This window comes from Epinephelus lanceolatus, chromosome 11, assembly GCF_041903045.1.
Source record: "Epinephelus lanceolatus isolate andai-2023 chromosome 11, ASM4190304v1, whole genome shotgun sequence".
Taxonomy (NCBI): domain Eukaryota; kingdom Metazoa; phylum Chordata; class Actinopteri; order Perciformes; family Serranidae; genus Epinephelus; species Epinephelus lanceolatus.
This window is the reverse complement of record NC_135744.1, coordinates 22,781,392-22,799,702: the sequence shown is the minus strand read 5'-3', so window position 1 is coordinate 22,799,702 and position 18,311 is coordinate 22,781,392. Positions and strand designations below refer to the sequence as shown.

The 18,311-nt window shown below is 42.8% G+C and overlaps 1 protein-coding gene across 4 annotated transcripts in view; it reads right to left on the bottom strand.

Annotated features, from left to right (window-relative positions):
• Positions 1-18,311, bottom strand: part of specc1 (sperm antigen with calponin homology and coiled-coil domains 1) — a 145,950-nt gene that overhangs the window by 84,306 nt on the left and 43,333 nt on the right. Inside the window, exon 1 of one of the 4 annotated variants that reach the window (XM_033645762.2) lies at positions 12,787-13,208. The exons of the other annotated variants lie outside the window; for them this stretch is intronic. Within the exon in view, the coding sequence (XP_033501653.1) occupies positions 12,787-12,826 (40 nt within the window). The 5' untranslated portion in view covers positions 12,827-13,208. Of the gene's footprint in view, positions 1-12,786; positions 13,209-18,311 lie in introns of those variants that run through there. 4 annotated transcript variants of the gene reach the window in all.

Sequence of the window (18,311 nt, the reverse complement as noted above, 5' to 3'; positions counted from 1 at the left end):
GGTAGAAATGATATAAATTTGGCCCACGGTAGAGATTTGCGCTTTACCGTCCTATCGTTGATGACGTCATCGCACCTGCCTCAGTGTGAAAATGGCTGCGAGCACAGAGACAGCGAAGCAAGAGGAGCTGGTTCACGTCCGTGATTTAGCGTAGCACGTGCAACATGTGTTGCTGGAGAACTTGTGAGTGAGTGAGTTAATGTCTTATGAACAGCCCCGGACTTCTCAGACTCTTTTAGCGACTTACCGCTCAGAGGGAACTCATTCAGTGTCTCCTCTGGCAGCAGCACAGCGTCTCTCCCTCTCCTCTCTCGCCGTGCGCACACAGGAGTTGGTTTTCGGCAAGAGAGTTTGTCATAAACCTTTGGTAATGTAAACCTATGTGACGCTAGGGGCTCCACAAAAAACTCCATATGTGAATGTGTGATAGTTGTGGTATCATAGCAGCCTGTCACAGGTTACAGTGTGATGATTAGAGGAGAAATGGCAGAGCATAGAGGTCCAGGTGGAAAAAACACAACTCAGTCATTTAGGATTTTGCTAAAAGAAGGAAATTACCCTTTCATATAGATCCCAGGGGACATTTTGCACCATAGAATACTGGGTTTTAATTTTGAGTTTTGAGATCTGCATTCTGCACAATAAATGCTCTAAAAAATACATTATATCTTTGCTTTTGTTGTTGTTGTTTTTTTTTTTATCAATTTAGCTTTGCTAAGGGACTACAAAACCCATTCAGAAACACTTCTAAAGATATTTTTTTATGAGCACTTTTTGCCTTCAATCTACAGGACAGTGAAGCGTGAAGGGGGGAGAGAGAGAGGGAGAGACATGCAGCAAAGGGCCACAGGCTGGACCCGAACCCGGGCCGCTGCAGCAACAGCCCTGTACATGGGGCGCCCGCTCTACCACCAAGCCACCAACGCCCCAGAAACACTTCTATTATAACTTTTACACTTAAATTTATACCACGATATATACCGTTACCGTGAAGGGATTCGATTTATACCGTGATATAAATTTTAGGTCATACCGCCCAGCCCTACTTAAAATATATATTTCTTAAATATTCAAATGTACAATGACATTTTCCTTGCAACGTTTCTAAGCAGAAGTACCAAATACTGCTGAGGGGGTGGCAGTAGCTCAATCCATAGGGACTTGGGTTGGAAACCGGAGGGTCGCCTGTCCGGACCAAATATGGAGCGTGGACTGGTAGCTGGAGAGGTGTCAGTTCACCTCCTGGGCACTGCCGAGGTGCCCTTGAGCAAGGCACCAAACACCCCCAACCACTCAGGGCGCCTGACCAAGGCAGTCCCCTCACTCTGACATCTCTCCACTTAGTGCATGTATAGGTCCTGTTTGTGCATGTGTGTGTTCGGACCTGTGTGTAATTGACAGAAAGAGTGAAAAAATTGTAAAACATCAAAAAAACAAAAGAAGGACTGGCAGACGTGTATTTTTCGAAATATGTCTCATGACATACAGACTCTGGAAGTGTATGACTCAACTTTTCCACATGGTCTCGTCTTAAAAAAGTAAACAAATATTGCAATAAATTGTAATATCGAGTAGCGATACTTGAAAATCACAATACATATCAAATTAGCATCCAAGTATGTTGATAGTATTTAATAAGCATATCGTCCCAGCCCCAGTGGCTAAGGTGATATTTCTTCTTTTGGGATTACTCGACCACCAGAAGAAAATAATAAAAATTTATCAAATCATAGAAAATGTTTGGGTTATGGCTATTCTAAAAAGAAACTTACTGCCATGGAAAAAAAATGAGTAAAAGACTGAAGACTGACAGATTAATGCAGACTGACTGATGTGCAGAAACACACCCTTATATTTAAGGTCATCGCTGTGCCTCTCTTGTCAGCAGGCGGCATGCTAATCAATCGTACCTACAACTGACCAGGCAAACCTTCCACCCTGCCTTTTCAAAAACAGTCAGCATGCAGGACTGTGAAGAATTGTGTGTTTAAGCTGAGATGCTTGTATCAGCCTGAAAAGTGAACAGCTCTGTGCTTCCTCTGCAGCACGGCATGAAAGTGCAGCATGAGAGCTGGCAAGCCACAGAGGGCCACTTGGCCCGGGTTCTTTGGCTCCTTTAATCATTTTGATTGAATCATTTTAACTGGCCTGCATGGGATGACTTTTAACACAGCATCCTTATGCTGATCCACTCCGCTTTACACTACTTATGGAGCCAAAACCCTACAGAGACATCCAATAGCATGGACCGTGAGCCAGCCAACTGGGAGGGAGAATTTCTTCATGCTCCAAATGGAAAACAGTTTAACACAGGACTCACTGAAGGAATAATAATATGCCATTTTACATGATTGTAGGTTTACAGGATCAGCGTGTGTGATGGGTAACAGGTTGTATTGCTAAACTTAGTTTTAAACTTCTGATGATTTCCATTTTAGGCCCTTTACCTTTGGAATAAATGTTACAAGACTTAAGATGTATTAAGCTGTGATCTACTTTCCTGGATTGACCACAAAAAGGATTTTAAGAAACCTACCCTATGGAAAGATTAAGCTGCAAATAGGGGTTTTTGCGAAAGAACAGACAACATCAGCCTCTAATCTCAAGCAACATTTAGGTACTGTGGCTCCCTTTTCACTGACCACAGCTTACAACATAAACAACAGAGAAGCAACCGATATTACAGAAGGGCTCAGTCTCACCAGCGTTTAGAAAAGCAACATTTTAGAAAAGGCAAAGTAAATTCATGAATTGCTTCAAAGCCAGGGTTGAGCCCCATTCACGTTTGAACCTTTACTGATACCAGTGCTTGGAATTCAGTACCCAATGGTACCTTTATTCTGTTCTTAACTTATAATAACAAAAAATGTAGTTTTTGAACAAGCTGGAGGGGTGATGTAGTAAAGTAAGAAGCAATTATTCTCCTCTGCTCTTTTCTAATCACACATAAAGCTACTCTTCTGTCTCTGTGTCTATGTGTGTCTGTCTGCTCATCTAGCAGTGATAGTAGGCTATTACTAAAATAATATAGAAAAGAAGATAGACCAGACAGCAAAAACATCATGGCCGATTTGCACTGCACTTATACTTTTGGCTCCGTGGGAAGGTGACAAAGCAGCCAATGTAGCAGCCGATGTATAGCAGCCGTGAAGCTCTGCAGCCAGCCTCCCGGCTGTGGGACCATGCCACCCTCTGTCTGAAGTTGAATCTGGCAGCTCAATGAAGCTCCGTTGCTGGCCTCAGAGCTTCATGGCCAGCTTCTAGGCTTCGAGGCACTTTTCGGCACTTCTGCCTCTTGTCTAAGCCTGTAGTTTTCACCCAGATGCACTCTAATGGCCTATTTCCACCAGATGCATGTTGGTTGCGTCTCCGCTCCGGCACAGCAGTGGAGCCGATAGGATTCAATTCTAGTCAACGTGTGTGTTTCCACCGGCTGCGGCTGTGCTGCGTTCCGGCTCCGTCTCAGCTCCGGCACTCCGGAGCCCTCCGCAACAGATACGCAGGACTTCTATTTTTGCTGGACGCCGGAGCACCACGCAGCAATTCAGCACAGAGCAGATCGTGCGGGGCAGGAAGTCGTGCACAGAAACAAAATAAAACATCTGGTTAATTTTCAAAATAAAATACACAGTGTTCACGGCGGATCATATTTCCCTGCACTACACCTTGAAAACTACATAATGGGCAGAGCCAGGCCTGAAGTCAACAGTTCAGAGGTTTTCAGACGTCATTTCACCCCGTTGACACCATGGACGAGGAGATATAATCATGGCAGTGCATTGAGATGTCTTCCGGCAGAGCTGCACTGCTCCGCACAGTAAACGCAGCCAGCGGTGGATATTGACGGACGGCGGAGCACGCAGCAGATAACCAGCGCTGCTGTTCCGCAACGGACACGCATCCAGTGGAAATCCGGCGTAAGGCACTGACATTTGGCACAGATATATTTAACATGAATCAGTAACTTACAGTACCGATGTAATTCGGTCCAAATTTGGTACCTAACCCCAGACTATCTGTTAAAATATTTCATCTGCCCACCGTCAGCCCAACGATCCCAGCATGCCATTTTCAGTTGTTTGTTGTAGAAAAGACTACAAAATGACCTATTTGGGATTGTTTTTGTTTGCTGGTTGTGCACAGGACACAACCGGCAACCAAAATGAAGCAACTTTCTGTCTTTGCAAACATGGCATGGCTGACACTGACACTTTGAGAACAAGCATGAATTTGCAATAGCTCCAACCTCCATGCTTAATTTCAGCCCTCTAGGGCAAAAAATGTGGTGGGGAATTTTAACATTGAAATTCCCGCCGTCTTGACGATCCGTATATTGAAGAGGATCAACGAAGTTATCACACTAGCTGTGTCATACAACCTGCAAGAAGTCACAACATCACTGAGCTTCCAACGCCACTTTTTTGCGAGGACGTGCTAATGAATTCCACTGTGCCACTTTCTGGACTGACTGTACAAAGACACATAATCGACAAGATGACACCCAGTGTTCCCAACTGATGTTTTTTTGTGTTGCTGTTCTCAAGACACAAACAGTGCTCTATAGCAGACAGCAGAACCTACATCCACAGGATTACTGTTCCCAGAGCCAGCTGCTGACAGATTGACAAACCATATCAGGTTGATTTGGTATGCATGATTGAACACACGTCAGATCCAATCCAAGTGTTTTTGGGATGACAATTTTATACACGCATTCAGAGAGGCTCTGCTATATATTTTGATCTTTATAAGCTCAGGCCTGAAGGCAATAATGTACCAACTTTGATGTCCAGGTTATAGTCTCCAGTTAAACAGGACATTTAAACAGCACACGCCTCCCTCTGCAAACACAAAGCACCGTGTTTACTGTACCAACTGCTAACTGCCATGGAAAGTATGACTGGTGTAACTTCCTCACGATGCCCCAGCTATCAGAGGTTGGACAAACTTGCTTCCTCATGTTGAATCCCTGGTCTACGTCAATTCGCTCTGATATTGTGTTGAGATAGCACAATAATCTGTCCTGTTGCTTGTGGTGATTTTGGAGCCTGCTCTGCATGGGAGCGGTACCCATCAGGCAGCCACAGTGTATCAGTGCCTCACCAGACGTTACAGCAGACAGATAAGCATTTAGTATCAGTATGAGAAGTGTTTTATAGGAACATCTCAGCTGTACTCTAACATCAGTATGGGGGGGGGGGGCTAGGCTACTCAGGGTTATTTTCAATTCTGTGATATAATTGTCTAATGGCAGCAGTAAGCAAAAACTGAGATATGTTGCTGCTTATCTGAGAGGAGGCCAAGCCAAGCACTGTTTATGTGTGTAAGGATGAAAACTGCCTTAAAGTAATGACCTTGAAGATATTATTTATTTTAGGTCACTATCTATCACCACATGGCGTATCACGGTGGTAACTGAGCCTGTGGCCCACTGGTGAAAGCTCTTGCATGTGCAGTATTAAGAGATGGGTGTCTGTGGCAACATTCTTAGGAGAAATCTCAAGCAGTGTGGTTGGTGACTAGTTCTGCATCAGTATTGTGCAAGTTCATGCAGTGCAAGTGGCACAGAAGTGGCCCTCTCTCTGGACGAGCAAGCAGATATCGATAAAAAAAACTGCCTTCAAAGCACACGTGTTTTTAGCTAGCAAACATTTTACGTAGCTGTGTCATAAATCCCGCAAAATCTCACTATGTCACAAAACTTCCAATGCCGACAGTTTCCTGTCTCAACTGGCTGAGGTTGTTGCCTAGTGGCCCCTGAAGTGGCACTCATCTGGGCTAGTCAGCAGGTCAATAAAATCAATATAAAATAGATCACCTTTGAAGACTATGCACGTGCAGACATGAGTTTTCAGTTATTCTACTTGATTAGACTAGATTAGGGAATTCTGTGAAGTCACCAAACTCCATGCTCTAATTAGAGTGACAGAGGCATTAGTTCTTCCTGACAACAAAGCTGACAGGAAAGTCTGGGAGATGTCAATCAAGTCACACATACAGAAGGTTCTGAGGGGAGCTCAATAATGGAGTAAAAAAACACCTGTGTGCGTTTGCCATGACTGGGTAGGGGCTTTAAAAAAACATCTAGAACACAAACTTATTCAGTGGAAGTAAATTATTAAAGGGCTTTTCCATACAGGTGTGCTGGCTTTCGCTTGACTTGGTTTGAATAGGTGTGTCAGCCCAGCACGACAGGGATTTGCATCTTCATTACAACAGTGCTGTGTGCTTGGAGGTGTGTCTTTAACTGATGACGCACTTGTCTTTAGTCAATGACATTTGAAAGCAGCTAAAAAAACCCACATTATTTTGCTGGAAAGAGAGAGTGGGGATGACATGCAGTAAATGGCTGTGGGTTGGAATTGAATTGAATTGTGAGGCAGCAAAATAAGGAAATGTTGAGTTTTCATCAGCAGTAACTTAACACAACTCGGACAAAGCTGAAAGCTAAACTCCAAAGCACAGATATTCAGTTAGACGCAACCAAAATACTGAGAGCTGAACACAAAGAGACTTTTAAAAATGTCTTTCTCTCTGGTTTCCTGCACAGACATGAGTCTCAACACACACAAGCTTGTTTGAGGCAGAGAAGGGTATTGTAGGGGGTTGGCTGCGGTCGGCAAGATGTTGCCGCTACCTCCTTAGTGGGCTCAGGCGCACCTTCACCCCACCTCTGGAGACGGTCCACCTCAGGCACACCTCGGCACATTTAAACTGACAATGGAAGAACAAATCAACGCTGCATGGTTTGACTCGTGCAGCCAAAATTGCCAATGGAAAAACCCTATTCATAATTTTTTTTTCCAGACTTAAAATAGTCATAAAAAGGTCAAAAAGTCAACATTTAATCACACAATTATGTATTAAAATGTAAGACATGTTTATGCTAGATGTCTGAGCTTTGCTGGCTTTCTGAACCAGCACCCATAAAAAATAAAAACGCAATGTTGCTTTGCCGCAGTGTGGACAGAAACATCAATATTATTCCAATGACAACACACTAACTGCTACTTCGATAACATACCCCACTTTTTTAAAAAAAAAAAAACACTGTGCTTTTGGCAGCATCTTCAAACATTACAGCTACCTTCAAGCATCCCAGTCAAACTTCTGGAGGAAGCACAAGTGGGAGAAATTTCCCATTTTTGACCATGAGAACGTCACGACAACCCGTTTTACCTCACTACACAAACATGTTTTCTTTGATCCTGTGCCCAAATGGGTACAAATGACTGAGCTGCAGCTCTGAAAATAGACCCACTCTTATTGGACAATATATTACTGACAATTCATCAACAACATGCTGACTGCAGGCGCTGGTCTTGGCCGCTCTCCTGCTGAGCCAGTGAGGAGACAGGAAGGCTTGGTGTAGTAGCCTTCAGTGTAATTTGGTTCTGATAACGACCTCCTTATCACTGCAGCAGACAGCTCACTCCTTAGCCTGCCACTTCTGAGATAACACCATCAATCAAATCTGAACAAGTTCCTCCTGCTCCCACATTTCTTTCCCTACTTCCAGCACCAGAACTGTTATTCTACCTTCCAAACTCACAGTCTGACGAGCCTCAGCTGGCAGTTTCACCGTCTGGGTGGAAGCAAAGCTTATGTAAAGAGTTGTATAGAGATAAGAGATAATGAACCCTAATTGAATTAAAGGTTTAGAAGTCTGTATGCTTATTATTATTTTTGTGAAAAATAAAATCAAGGGCTTCTGTGCGTCCTTGGTCTTAGCTCCCTAGGATCTATAACTTCCTGCCATGAGCAGGCAGAATGAAAAATCAAGCCATTTGATGATCAATTCTCATTTACTTTAGAGGCTCATTTGAGAAAATGGAGAGTGCTAATTCATAATAATAATACACCAGTCAATTAATAATATTGCTGAGTGCTTCATTTCATAATGGAGGTTCATGTGGGAAGATGGGCCGAGGATTACAGAGTGCTGTGCTGAGTTTAAATACTTCTCATAGCCTGCAGAGTGTGATTGATTACACAGAGTATGACTGTGATGGCATACTCTTTCACTGGCTGAGCAAACATTTTACTCTGACTCATTTAATTTGCAACCCCACATACTTACACATACCGCCATAACAATCAGAGTTAAGACTAATGCCTACCATACACTAGAGGACTTTGAAAGGACTTTTAAAAGAGTCTGACACCCTCTCCCTGCAAAGGCTGGGGATTTTGCAGGGTCGGCATTTTAAAAAACTACACCTCAAAATCCTTAGGAGATCATTTCCAATCTTGCTCCAAAAACTTTTTGGATTTTGTCGCCTTCTCTTCTTGCTCCAAAAACTTTTTGGATTTTGTCACCTTAACTCACAACCAGCCCCTGCTGGTTACCTGAGCTGTTTTATTGGGAGGAGATTGTGGGAATGAGATGCTAACCATTTCAAAAATTAGGATTTCTCACTAAAATAAGCGCCGGCTGGTGGATCAGAGAGATGCCAAATTAAACACAGACTTCTGTTCACTCCATAACGCCACCAGTTTCTCCTCCTTTTCCACAGTCCAAGAGAACAGAAACTTGTTCACGTTCTTGCCCCTACATGGAGTCCCCTGCATGTTTTCTGTCTACCTGGTTTGGTACTTCTTGTTTGGAGCTACAGAGAGTGTGCCTATTGGTTGGTGATAATGTTCACGTCATTGAACTCCACAATCTGCAAGAGCCAAGACTAAAAATTTCCAATAATATTAAACATGTCTGATTTTGTTAGAACGCTATGACAAGAAATCAACTGACTTAAGACAGCCCAAATGATCAGGATCATGTGCATGTGCTACAACTGATGGAAAACTTGTGATAGAGCACAAGTCATGTGGAAGGTCTAATCAAACGGGATCAGATTAATCTGAGCCAAGTCCTCAACGAGCGAGCATCTCAAGCCTGGCATAGACGGAAGATTCCAGACGCAAAAGCGGTTTCACTGTAAATTTGTCTGTGACCCTGAAAGTGCTTGAAAAGTCATTTGGTGTAATGCTGGTGTAAGTCAGTTTTAGTGACAGGTGAAGTTGGATACTGTGGCGGTTGTGTCACCAGTTTGTGAGCTCTTCTCACTACCATCATCGACAACATTGGCTAATCTTTGAATCCAAATAATATTATTTCTGGACTAGCCCCCTCCATGGCAGCTCTCCCGTGTATTGGCCTCTGCTGGTCTGCAGCATCCCAGTAGGTTGCCAGGTTTGTGTAACAAGAAATCACCCAATAATGTTTCAAAAATCAAACCTCTCAATAACAAGAAAATGCAAATATTTAATGACAAAAGTCAAGTGATGAAGTGAAACTAACCCTTTCAAGTCTAACTTAGGACTTAAGGCATGAACACCAAGTTAAGTCTTTTATCATAGTTATTCAACCAAATCTCGAGTCGTCAAATTTGTGACTCGAGTCAGACTGAAGTCAAGTCTTGATTCAAGTTCCCCACCTCTGATTACATTCTCATAATTACTTTGTACTGAGAATAACATTCATCAACAAGCAGCCCAGTTTTGCTGAGTAACTGACAATTTGTTAGATTTAAGACAAGGCAAAAGAAATAAGAGGCAATATTGGTGTTCTTTGTTCCAACTTTTTGACTAAACACTCAACAATCTTTTGTTTTGCGTATCATGTATTAACTGTGCACTGTATACTGTATGTGTGTGTGTGTGTGTGTGTGTGCATGGAGAAGAAACAGGGAGCTAATCTTTTCAAGCATGCAGCAGCTTGCTACCACTGCCTTACAATCTGAGCCTACTGTGCTCTATCTTCAAGCAACACTCGCTACTGCTATGAAGTGATGCAGCTTAACAACACCCACCTCTGACAAAATACTTCTCTGTACTGTGTGTGTGTGTGTGTGTGTGTGTGTGTGTGTGTGTGTGTCTGTGGGTGTGTGTGTGTGTGTGTGTGTGTGTGTGTATGTCCGTGCCTGTTGCCCTAGCAAGCCACCTGGCTCTGGTCTATTCAGTGTCTATTTCTGTTGGGATGAAAACATGCAAACATAAATCACATAGCAGCATAAAAATATGATGAAGCTCTGTGTGTGTATGTGTGAACGTAGATATGTATACAAATATGAGGAGGCTCCGCACACATACACAAGTACACATATTAAGATGTAAATTAGGGCTGCACAATAGTGTCAAAAATATTTCAATTCCGAATATTTGACCCAGTTTTAATACTCATTTTCAACAGTACCGATACACTGGTAACAGCTGTGCGTTGACAATCTCTCTTATTGTTAATGCTCACTACAGTCATTCTGCTGGTCTCTGCTACTTACCAAAAATAATCGTCACTGACGTCATTGCGTTATAGCCTTGTTATCTTTACCTTTTGCTAAAAATTTTAATTGTTCGCCCTCAATGTAAATTTTCCCTGTGATACTGAAAGAATCATATCAAAGTTAGAAATTCCAGTATCGTGACAACACAACTTCACGATATATTGCCTTTGTATCGTCATCGCAAAGTCAGTTAGCGTGATTAACACATTTTGAAAGACTGTGATATTGTACTTTTTTGAGTTAATTAAAAGAGAGTATTAGTGGAAAACTGCACTTTAAAATCTAACTATCATACTTTTTCTTTATTGGTGCCTTTTTTGCGTTCAGTTCAAAGTTTAATTTGGTCGATACAGTGAAAGCCACTATTATATAAATGGACTTGCACTTGTATAGCACCTTTCTAGTCATCTGACCACTCAAAGCGTTTACACTACGAGTCACATTCACCCATTCACACACACATTCATACACTGGAGGCCGAGGCTACCATACAAGGTGCCACCTTTTAACACACTCACACACCAATGGAGCCATCAGGAGCATCAGGGGTTCAGTATCTTGCTCAAGGATACTTTGACATGTAGGCTGTAGGAGCCAGGGGTCGAACCGCCGATGTTCGCCGACCCACTCTACCTCTGAGCCACAGCCGCCCATCAGTCTATTTCACGAGCTTCAACTACAGGTGCTTTACATGTGCACATTCCTTTCCTGTCTGCATCACCAGCAGCCATGACTGCTCCTTGCATTTTGAGTGCTACACAAGGTAGCCTGAGTAACACCAAGTTTCACTGCTGCATCTCATTGGCTTGTTTTTGGCAGTTTGTCATATGCTTCGAAGACAGTATGTTTTTCATTGAGAAAAACATAACTTTTTTCCCTCCCATCGTTATTTCAATGTGCATGGAGCAGCTGCAGCCTCGGGTAGCTAGCTTGTTATCGCAAGACAAAGCAAAAATAAAGTACTTTTTTTTCTCATGTTGTCATGTATGAAAAGACCCAAAATAAACTCTGCAAGCACACTACTAGATTACTATAGGCAAATATTTAAACAGTATTTGTAACAGTATATCGTATTTTGCGATATGGTGATAAAAATCATCATGGGACTGGGATGCTATGTACGTCTGTCTCATCGCTAAGCATTGAACAGGACTGATGAGAAAAATCGAACATTCTGGACACTACAAAGGCTAACTTTGAGGTCGACGATGTGGTGTATGACATAATATTACTAACATTAAATATCTATGGAACGCTGCATGTGAGAAACTTACTGGGGTTTGTTTTCGCCTAGAAGCTAACGTTAGCCATCATGTTGTTTCAAAGAGGCCTTTTATGTGATCCTATTCCTTTCAGATGTTTTGTAATCCAGCCTTGAACTTCAGTGTCTTTTTCGAGACTTTGTAAAATAAGTCAATTACAGCTACACTAAATGTCTTTTGTAATTATTCATTCATATTTTTAAAGCTGATTGTCATGCCCTGATTGTATCTCTGAACTGCAGGGGGCACAATGATAGTAGCACATCAGATTTATCATTTATTCTTTTTGAGTCATCTTTTTAAATAGTGAGATAATTATTGTTTATTGTGGACTTTTCATTATGATAATGTTGTACTGTGAGTTTTTAGTATTGTTACATTCCTAGCATTTGTATAAGATTGATTCTGTCCAAAGCTTTTTATCCAAGGATTGATCACTATAAGGCATTTTAACTGTAAAAGAATGTTGGAAATATGTTGTTGTATTTCAGCAGCATGAGGCAGAACTGAGTACACTCCAATATCTGTTTATTTATTACAAGTAATATCGTTTTCGTGATATTCATGGACAATATTGCTTATCTGCCTCACACCATGCAAATGGTGGTTTTGTTGAAGTAATTCAGAGAGGTTACAGACGTGGCAGAGCTTCGTTGTCTTTGGATGAGCCTGAAGTTGCTGCTGAGTGCAGTTCAGAGGGACTTTGAAATGGAAATCTTACTGAGGCGCAGTGAGCTCGGGGCAGCAGAGGGATGTGAGCGTGAGACTGATGATACCATCTCATCTGGCAGCTCCCCTCATGCTTACTGTCAAGCAAATCTCACTCAGCACTTTCCCCCCCGCCCGACTCCCGATATCTACACGCAGGTGCAAACGCATTTACACACACAAACCTGTACTGACTCAATACAGAAACACAACACAAGAGATCAGTAATTACACGCACGGAAAGTGAGAATACGCTCACATTAAATAATGGCACAAGAACAGAGCAGAACTTGAAACCTGTTTAAACAGCGTCTATAACTCCAGGGTATATTAATCAGTACTCATCAGTCAGTGCTCTGTTGGTGCGCATCGTAGTCAGTACTCATTAGTCAGGACTTGTCGTGTCAAGAGATGCACTCAGACTTGACATGACTCACATCTATTGTATTTACCAAATGTATGTCTTTGCCCTTTTACATCAACAGACACAGACAAAGAGGGATGCTGAGGCAAACCACCATACAACAGAAGCAGACCTGACTCTGTTTCCTCCTGTCTCCCCGCCTGGTTCCCCATGTTGGTCCGCTCCGCGACTCCCACTCTCCACACCGGGGCGGACTAATCCAAGAATCCGTGGCTGCGGGGGAGAGGTGAGTGTGTGTTTGAGTGTCTGGGTCTCTGCTCAGCACCGAAAAACCAGCGCCGGTCAGTCACACAGGGATAAAAACATAAAATTCTTCTTATTCCTCCCTTCTACTGCTCTTCTTTTCTTTTACTCCTCTCCGGGACTGTGTGAGTGAGTGAGTGAGCGTGTGTGTGCATGTGTGAGGAGGCAGGCTGTGTGTCCTGTCAGTGAGTGACTGCGAGAGTGTGTGTGAATATGTGTGCGTGTCCTCCAAAACGGTGACAGTATGTCACACTGGCAGGCGGGCGGGCAGGCAGCGTCGTGTGCACTTCATTATCGCTGTGATGACTGGAATCAGCTCAGAGGGGGAGTGGCTTCCCTGGCCACACACACCAACACACCTCCTCCCACTGCTGCCAGCCAGTTTACTCTCACCAATACCAGCTGAACAATGGTGAGATAAACCGTCCCTCTCACTGGTACTGAAAAGACAAGCGAGTAGAGAGAGAGGGAGAGGGTGGAGGAAAGAAAGAAAGAAGGAAGAGGAGCAGGAGAAGAGGAGGCACTGTTTGTATTTTTGGCAGAGGGTGACCGTGCAACTCTTGTCTTTTCTTGCTCAGGGAACTTGCAGCCTGGGACCTCACACAAAGTCTCCCGTGCCCACTCCCCCCTAACAAAATCACAACTGCAATTTCCCAACAAAAGTCTTCATAAATAGGGAAAGGAGATGCTGGTCACCCCAGGCTTGCAGCAACATTTCTGTCAACAGCGAGTGCACTCAGCAGGGAACAATAGCATGTGTGTGTATGTGAGTGTGCCTACAAGTGTATAAAAGATGGGGGTGGTGTGCTAGTTTTGGAGGAGTTGTGCAGAGCCAGTGAGAAGAGGGCTTGTTTTTTTTCCCCTCATTTACAATGTATGTATGTGTTAAATATTTATGATGGAGGAGCCGAGGAGTGGAGAATGACTTGTCATTTTCAGTTGTACTGATCTGTTTTTCTTAAGGGGCACTCAGTCTTCAGTGTTGTGTTTTTATGTGTGCACCTGTCAGGAAAATCATGATGAACTCCTCTTGGAAATCTGGCAATCAAAGCTCACGTGAAAAGTGCCAAAATCTGCAGTTCCTCTAATGGCCACTTGAGGCTGGCTCCGAAACAGAGTAAATCTCTACAGACCTCCATGTTCCAATGCCCAACTTTACAACATGTTGTAGCCTGGTGAAAATACAGTTTTGGTCTAGTTTCCCCGCTCACGACAACTGTACTTAAGACTTAAAATAATGCATAATTAAGGGCGTGGCCACTTTGAGTAACAGGCTGTCTGTGAGCTCTCAGTAAAATCCACCTCTTGCCACAGCTCCACCCTCTTGTCCAAATATGAGCCCTTTTACTCACAGATCGTGCTATAGGACTGGTAAGAAGTTGCTTCTTTATGCTGCCTATGCTTTTCTACACAGACCCAAACAACAGCGGCATAATGCTGCCTCAGTGTGTGATTTTCTATAGCAAGCTGACATCCCAAAAGCAAAAGAGGTGTGACGAGCATGACATGTAACACAACAGTGTCGGCCTCTAGTGTGACATATAACAATATATAAACAACTACAAAGGCATAACATGGCAATACAATCATTTACTGTCTGTTATATGATGGCTAATTTAGACTTCTGTGCGGAGGGCAAGGAGCTCCCCAGTTCATGGACATGTTTTGGTTGCTGTTCTTCTTCGAGTTAGCTGCTAACTGCTTCTAGCTCTCTTCAAATGTCCCAGCTGTGAGTCACACACATAACACATCGTCAACATTACACCCATTCCATCTACAGTTCTGTTCTGTCGGCTGTCCCTGTCAGACAGACATCCATTCAGTGCTGTTACTACCTCGGCTGCCGGCTCAAAGGCAAGACAACTCTGTCCCCCACCCTGTGATCATACCTTTTATACAGAACGTTGAGGCAGAACAGGCAGTGTAAAAGATGGTAATTTCTTGTTCCACAAATCAAAATTGGCAATGGCTCAAAAGCTCAAAGCTTCAAAACTGGAGCTGACAAACCAATGGGAGACGACATGGGGACTATGTCCATTATTTTTCTGCAGTCCATGGCCAAAACACAAGGAAATCCGGAAATACTCCCCTACAATACAGGCATATTGCTGTTAACAGTTAATTGAGATTAAAGATAATTATAATTTATCAGCGGCCAAAAAATACATCTATACCACAGAAATACCCACCCACAAGAAATGACAAGGACTAAAACCGCACAATAAAGCTGCAAATACTAGTCGATTAACCAGTTAGTTGACTGAAAGAAAATGAATCCTTAACTATTTTAATATCAATATCGTTTTTTTTTAAGCAAAAATATCAGATGTTTGTTGGTGCCAACTTATAAATGTGATAAGCTGCTGCTTTCTTTGTCGTTCATGATAACCCTTTAATGGGTTTTAGACTGTTGGTCTGACAAAAGCAATTTGAAGACGTCACTTTGGGCACTGGGAAGTTGAGATGAGCATTTTTCACAATCTTTTGTCATTTTATAGATTAAACAATTAGTCATGAAAATAACCGGCAGATAAGTTGATAATGGAAAGAACTGTTAGTTGCAGCCCTTTTGCACAAACACAAAAGAGCAGCAACTGCAGCAAACAAAAGATTTTCTATTCATAGCTTTCTGAAGAGAGAGACATCGTGTTTCATCTGACCTCTGTTAACAGTAATACAATAAGACAGCACTGTCTGAGTGTTTAAGACACAGTATGCTGTGCTGTGATGGTCCAAACAGAAAGCTCTGTTAGCCAAGAGCACTACTCTATATGGAGTACTATTTATCAGAAATCAAAATTTATTCCAACTGCATCATCAATTTTTAAAGCCATACTTGACACAGATAAGCACTGATATTTTTAGCAGGATGAGCATCTCTCTGTTGCGTAAGCTCAGAGCTACCAGCTTTATTTCCTTCATGTTCACTGCTGAGAAGAGCCATGGAAATAAAAATGCAAAGCAGAATAATAAAGGCGGCAGACATTTAAAGTTGCAGCAGCTTTTTTTTGCTCAATATGTTTTTGATGCACAAGATACTCTAAGCTCCAGTCAGAAAAGCATTTTTAAAAATTCCCCAATAGTCTTGTTTGCTGCAGGATTCTGCCCACGTCAGGTTGAATATTCAGCCCTTTGATACAATACTGTACACCGCCGCTTTCAAGCCTTTTTTTTTTATAGCTTATGAATGTTGCATAAACTGTTGGTACAGTTTCTTCATCCTTTCTTAATACTCTCCTCTCCCTCTTCGTTATGGAGCAGCACATCTACCACAGTAAACAAACATGCCTCTAATCCAGCTAAGAATGTTCTCCTCACCGCAGGACGTCCATCTCTGTGGGCCCAAACAGGCCCCTTTCAAGATCTGGCAAGACCATTTCTCTCTGTCTTAGATCTTTAGGGGACTTTGTGAGGACATAAGCTTCTCAAGCAAGGAATTTCAAACTCAGTGTCAAAACTCTGGTCAACAAGCCTAAAGGATGGCAGGTGTGTTTATGTTTGAGTTGATGCCAGATGCGTAGATACAGTGTTAATTCAGGCCTTTGAAGCAAACACTTCAGATGCAGTGTAGTGAGTGGGAGTAAAGCTATTCCCACTTGCCATAATCCTTTTCACACTCTATGCATAATAAATGGAGGAGTACATATATATACTGTAGTGCATAGTAATGTAGCGTTCACACCGGGTGCGAGTGAAGCGAATTTGTAACGCGAGTAACGTGCCGCCCATAACTGTGCGTTCACACCAAACGCGATGGACACGATGTCATCGCCCGTGACGCGAGTATCGCGTCGCTTGATCACAAATGTCACCTTTTTGATTATCGCTTCATCGCTTCAATCGCTATGACGCAACCCTCCTCCCGCAATTTTCTTCACCTCCTACTATTTTCTCGTCAACCATGGCTGAGTTAACTACCGTAGCTGCTCTTTATCTGTTGTGGACATCTGATTTGGATCGGAGACCCAAACGCTGCTGTGTCTGGGCTCACAATATCCCCCAGAAACGCACACAGCTGGGTGAATATCATCACCTCCTGCAAGAGCTGCGTCTGGATGACGGTCGTTTCCAGCAGTACTTCAGGCTGACGCTGGCCCAGTTTCAGGACCTGTTGGCCCATATCGGTGCGAGGATCTCCCGCCTGGACACCAACTACAGGCGCTCCATCCCAGCTGCGGAGCGCCTGTCCATCTGTCTCCGGTTAGTTGCTTATAATTTCTTTATGAATGGTTGGATATCAACGCTGATTGGATGTCGCAGCAGAGCGTCACGCGATGTCGCTTGAAAAGTTCAAATTTTTCAACTTCAAGCGACACGCGATGAGGCGATGGACGTGTCATCGCTTCATCGCGTCGCTCTTATCGCCTGAAACGCATCGCCCAAAGCGACATCACGTGTCATCGCGTCATTTACATTGATTTTGAATGGATACTTGTGGCGTTCATCGTGTCCATCGCATTTGGTGTGAACGCACAGTTATGGGGGACATAAAAGGTAACATAAACTTTGCATGCGTATTTGTGTGTGTCCATCTGCACATGTGGGTGTAGCTGCCCCCAATAGTTGACCAAAGATTTGTCGACCAGAAAGGTCATTAGTCGGCAAGATTTCATTGGTCGCTTAGTCTCAGAAAAAAAAAAAAAGAAAAAAAAAGTGAAACTCTATTAGGAGCTGCATCTTGTCAACATAAATCAAAAGCTATATAACTGGATCTGTGGGAATTTAATTTGAAAGGACAGACACAGGAAGTGGCCACGCTCAGCAGTCAGACAGGAGTCACGTTACAAACCAATCACAGCCGATATCTTTCCCTTCTTCTGTAAATATTCAGTCTGATAAATATGGGAAAGTTGATCATTTGTCTTTCTCTGTAATGTAGCACAATGTTAACAATGTTACTGACACTATTCTTTCTCACACCTTGAACTCAAAGCATTGTATTGCCGCACCCAAAATATACACTATAAAATACTGTTGGAAACATACAGGTGACTAGTCGACTAATGGCCCTAAATGACGACTATTGGTCGACTAGGATAATTCTTAGTCAGGGGCGGCCCTATAAGGGTGTAAAGATCCATCAGTCTAATTGGTGTATAAATTCAGTGATCAACAATCCAATATCATCGATACAAACTGAAAACATCGATGCATATCATCATCTTTAAGATACGCCTTTATTTTGAAATTCCCATGGCACATAGGTGTCACCACAAAAAAAGTGCCAGCCAGACAATGGCAAGCAACAAATAAAGAATATCAAGGATATATAAACTACAATAGTGATTTACACACCTAAATTTACATGCATGTATGTTTCTTTACTTCAGTCAGAGTGTGTCTGTCACGGCTGAGTGCTTATGCAGGCTGAGGCGTCCCAGTGGACTGAGACGT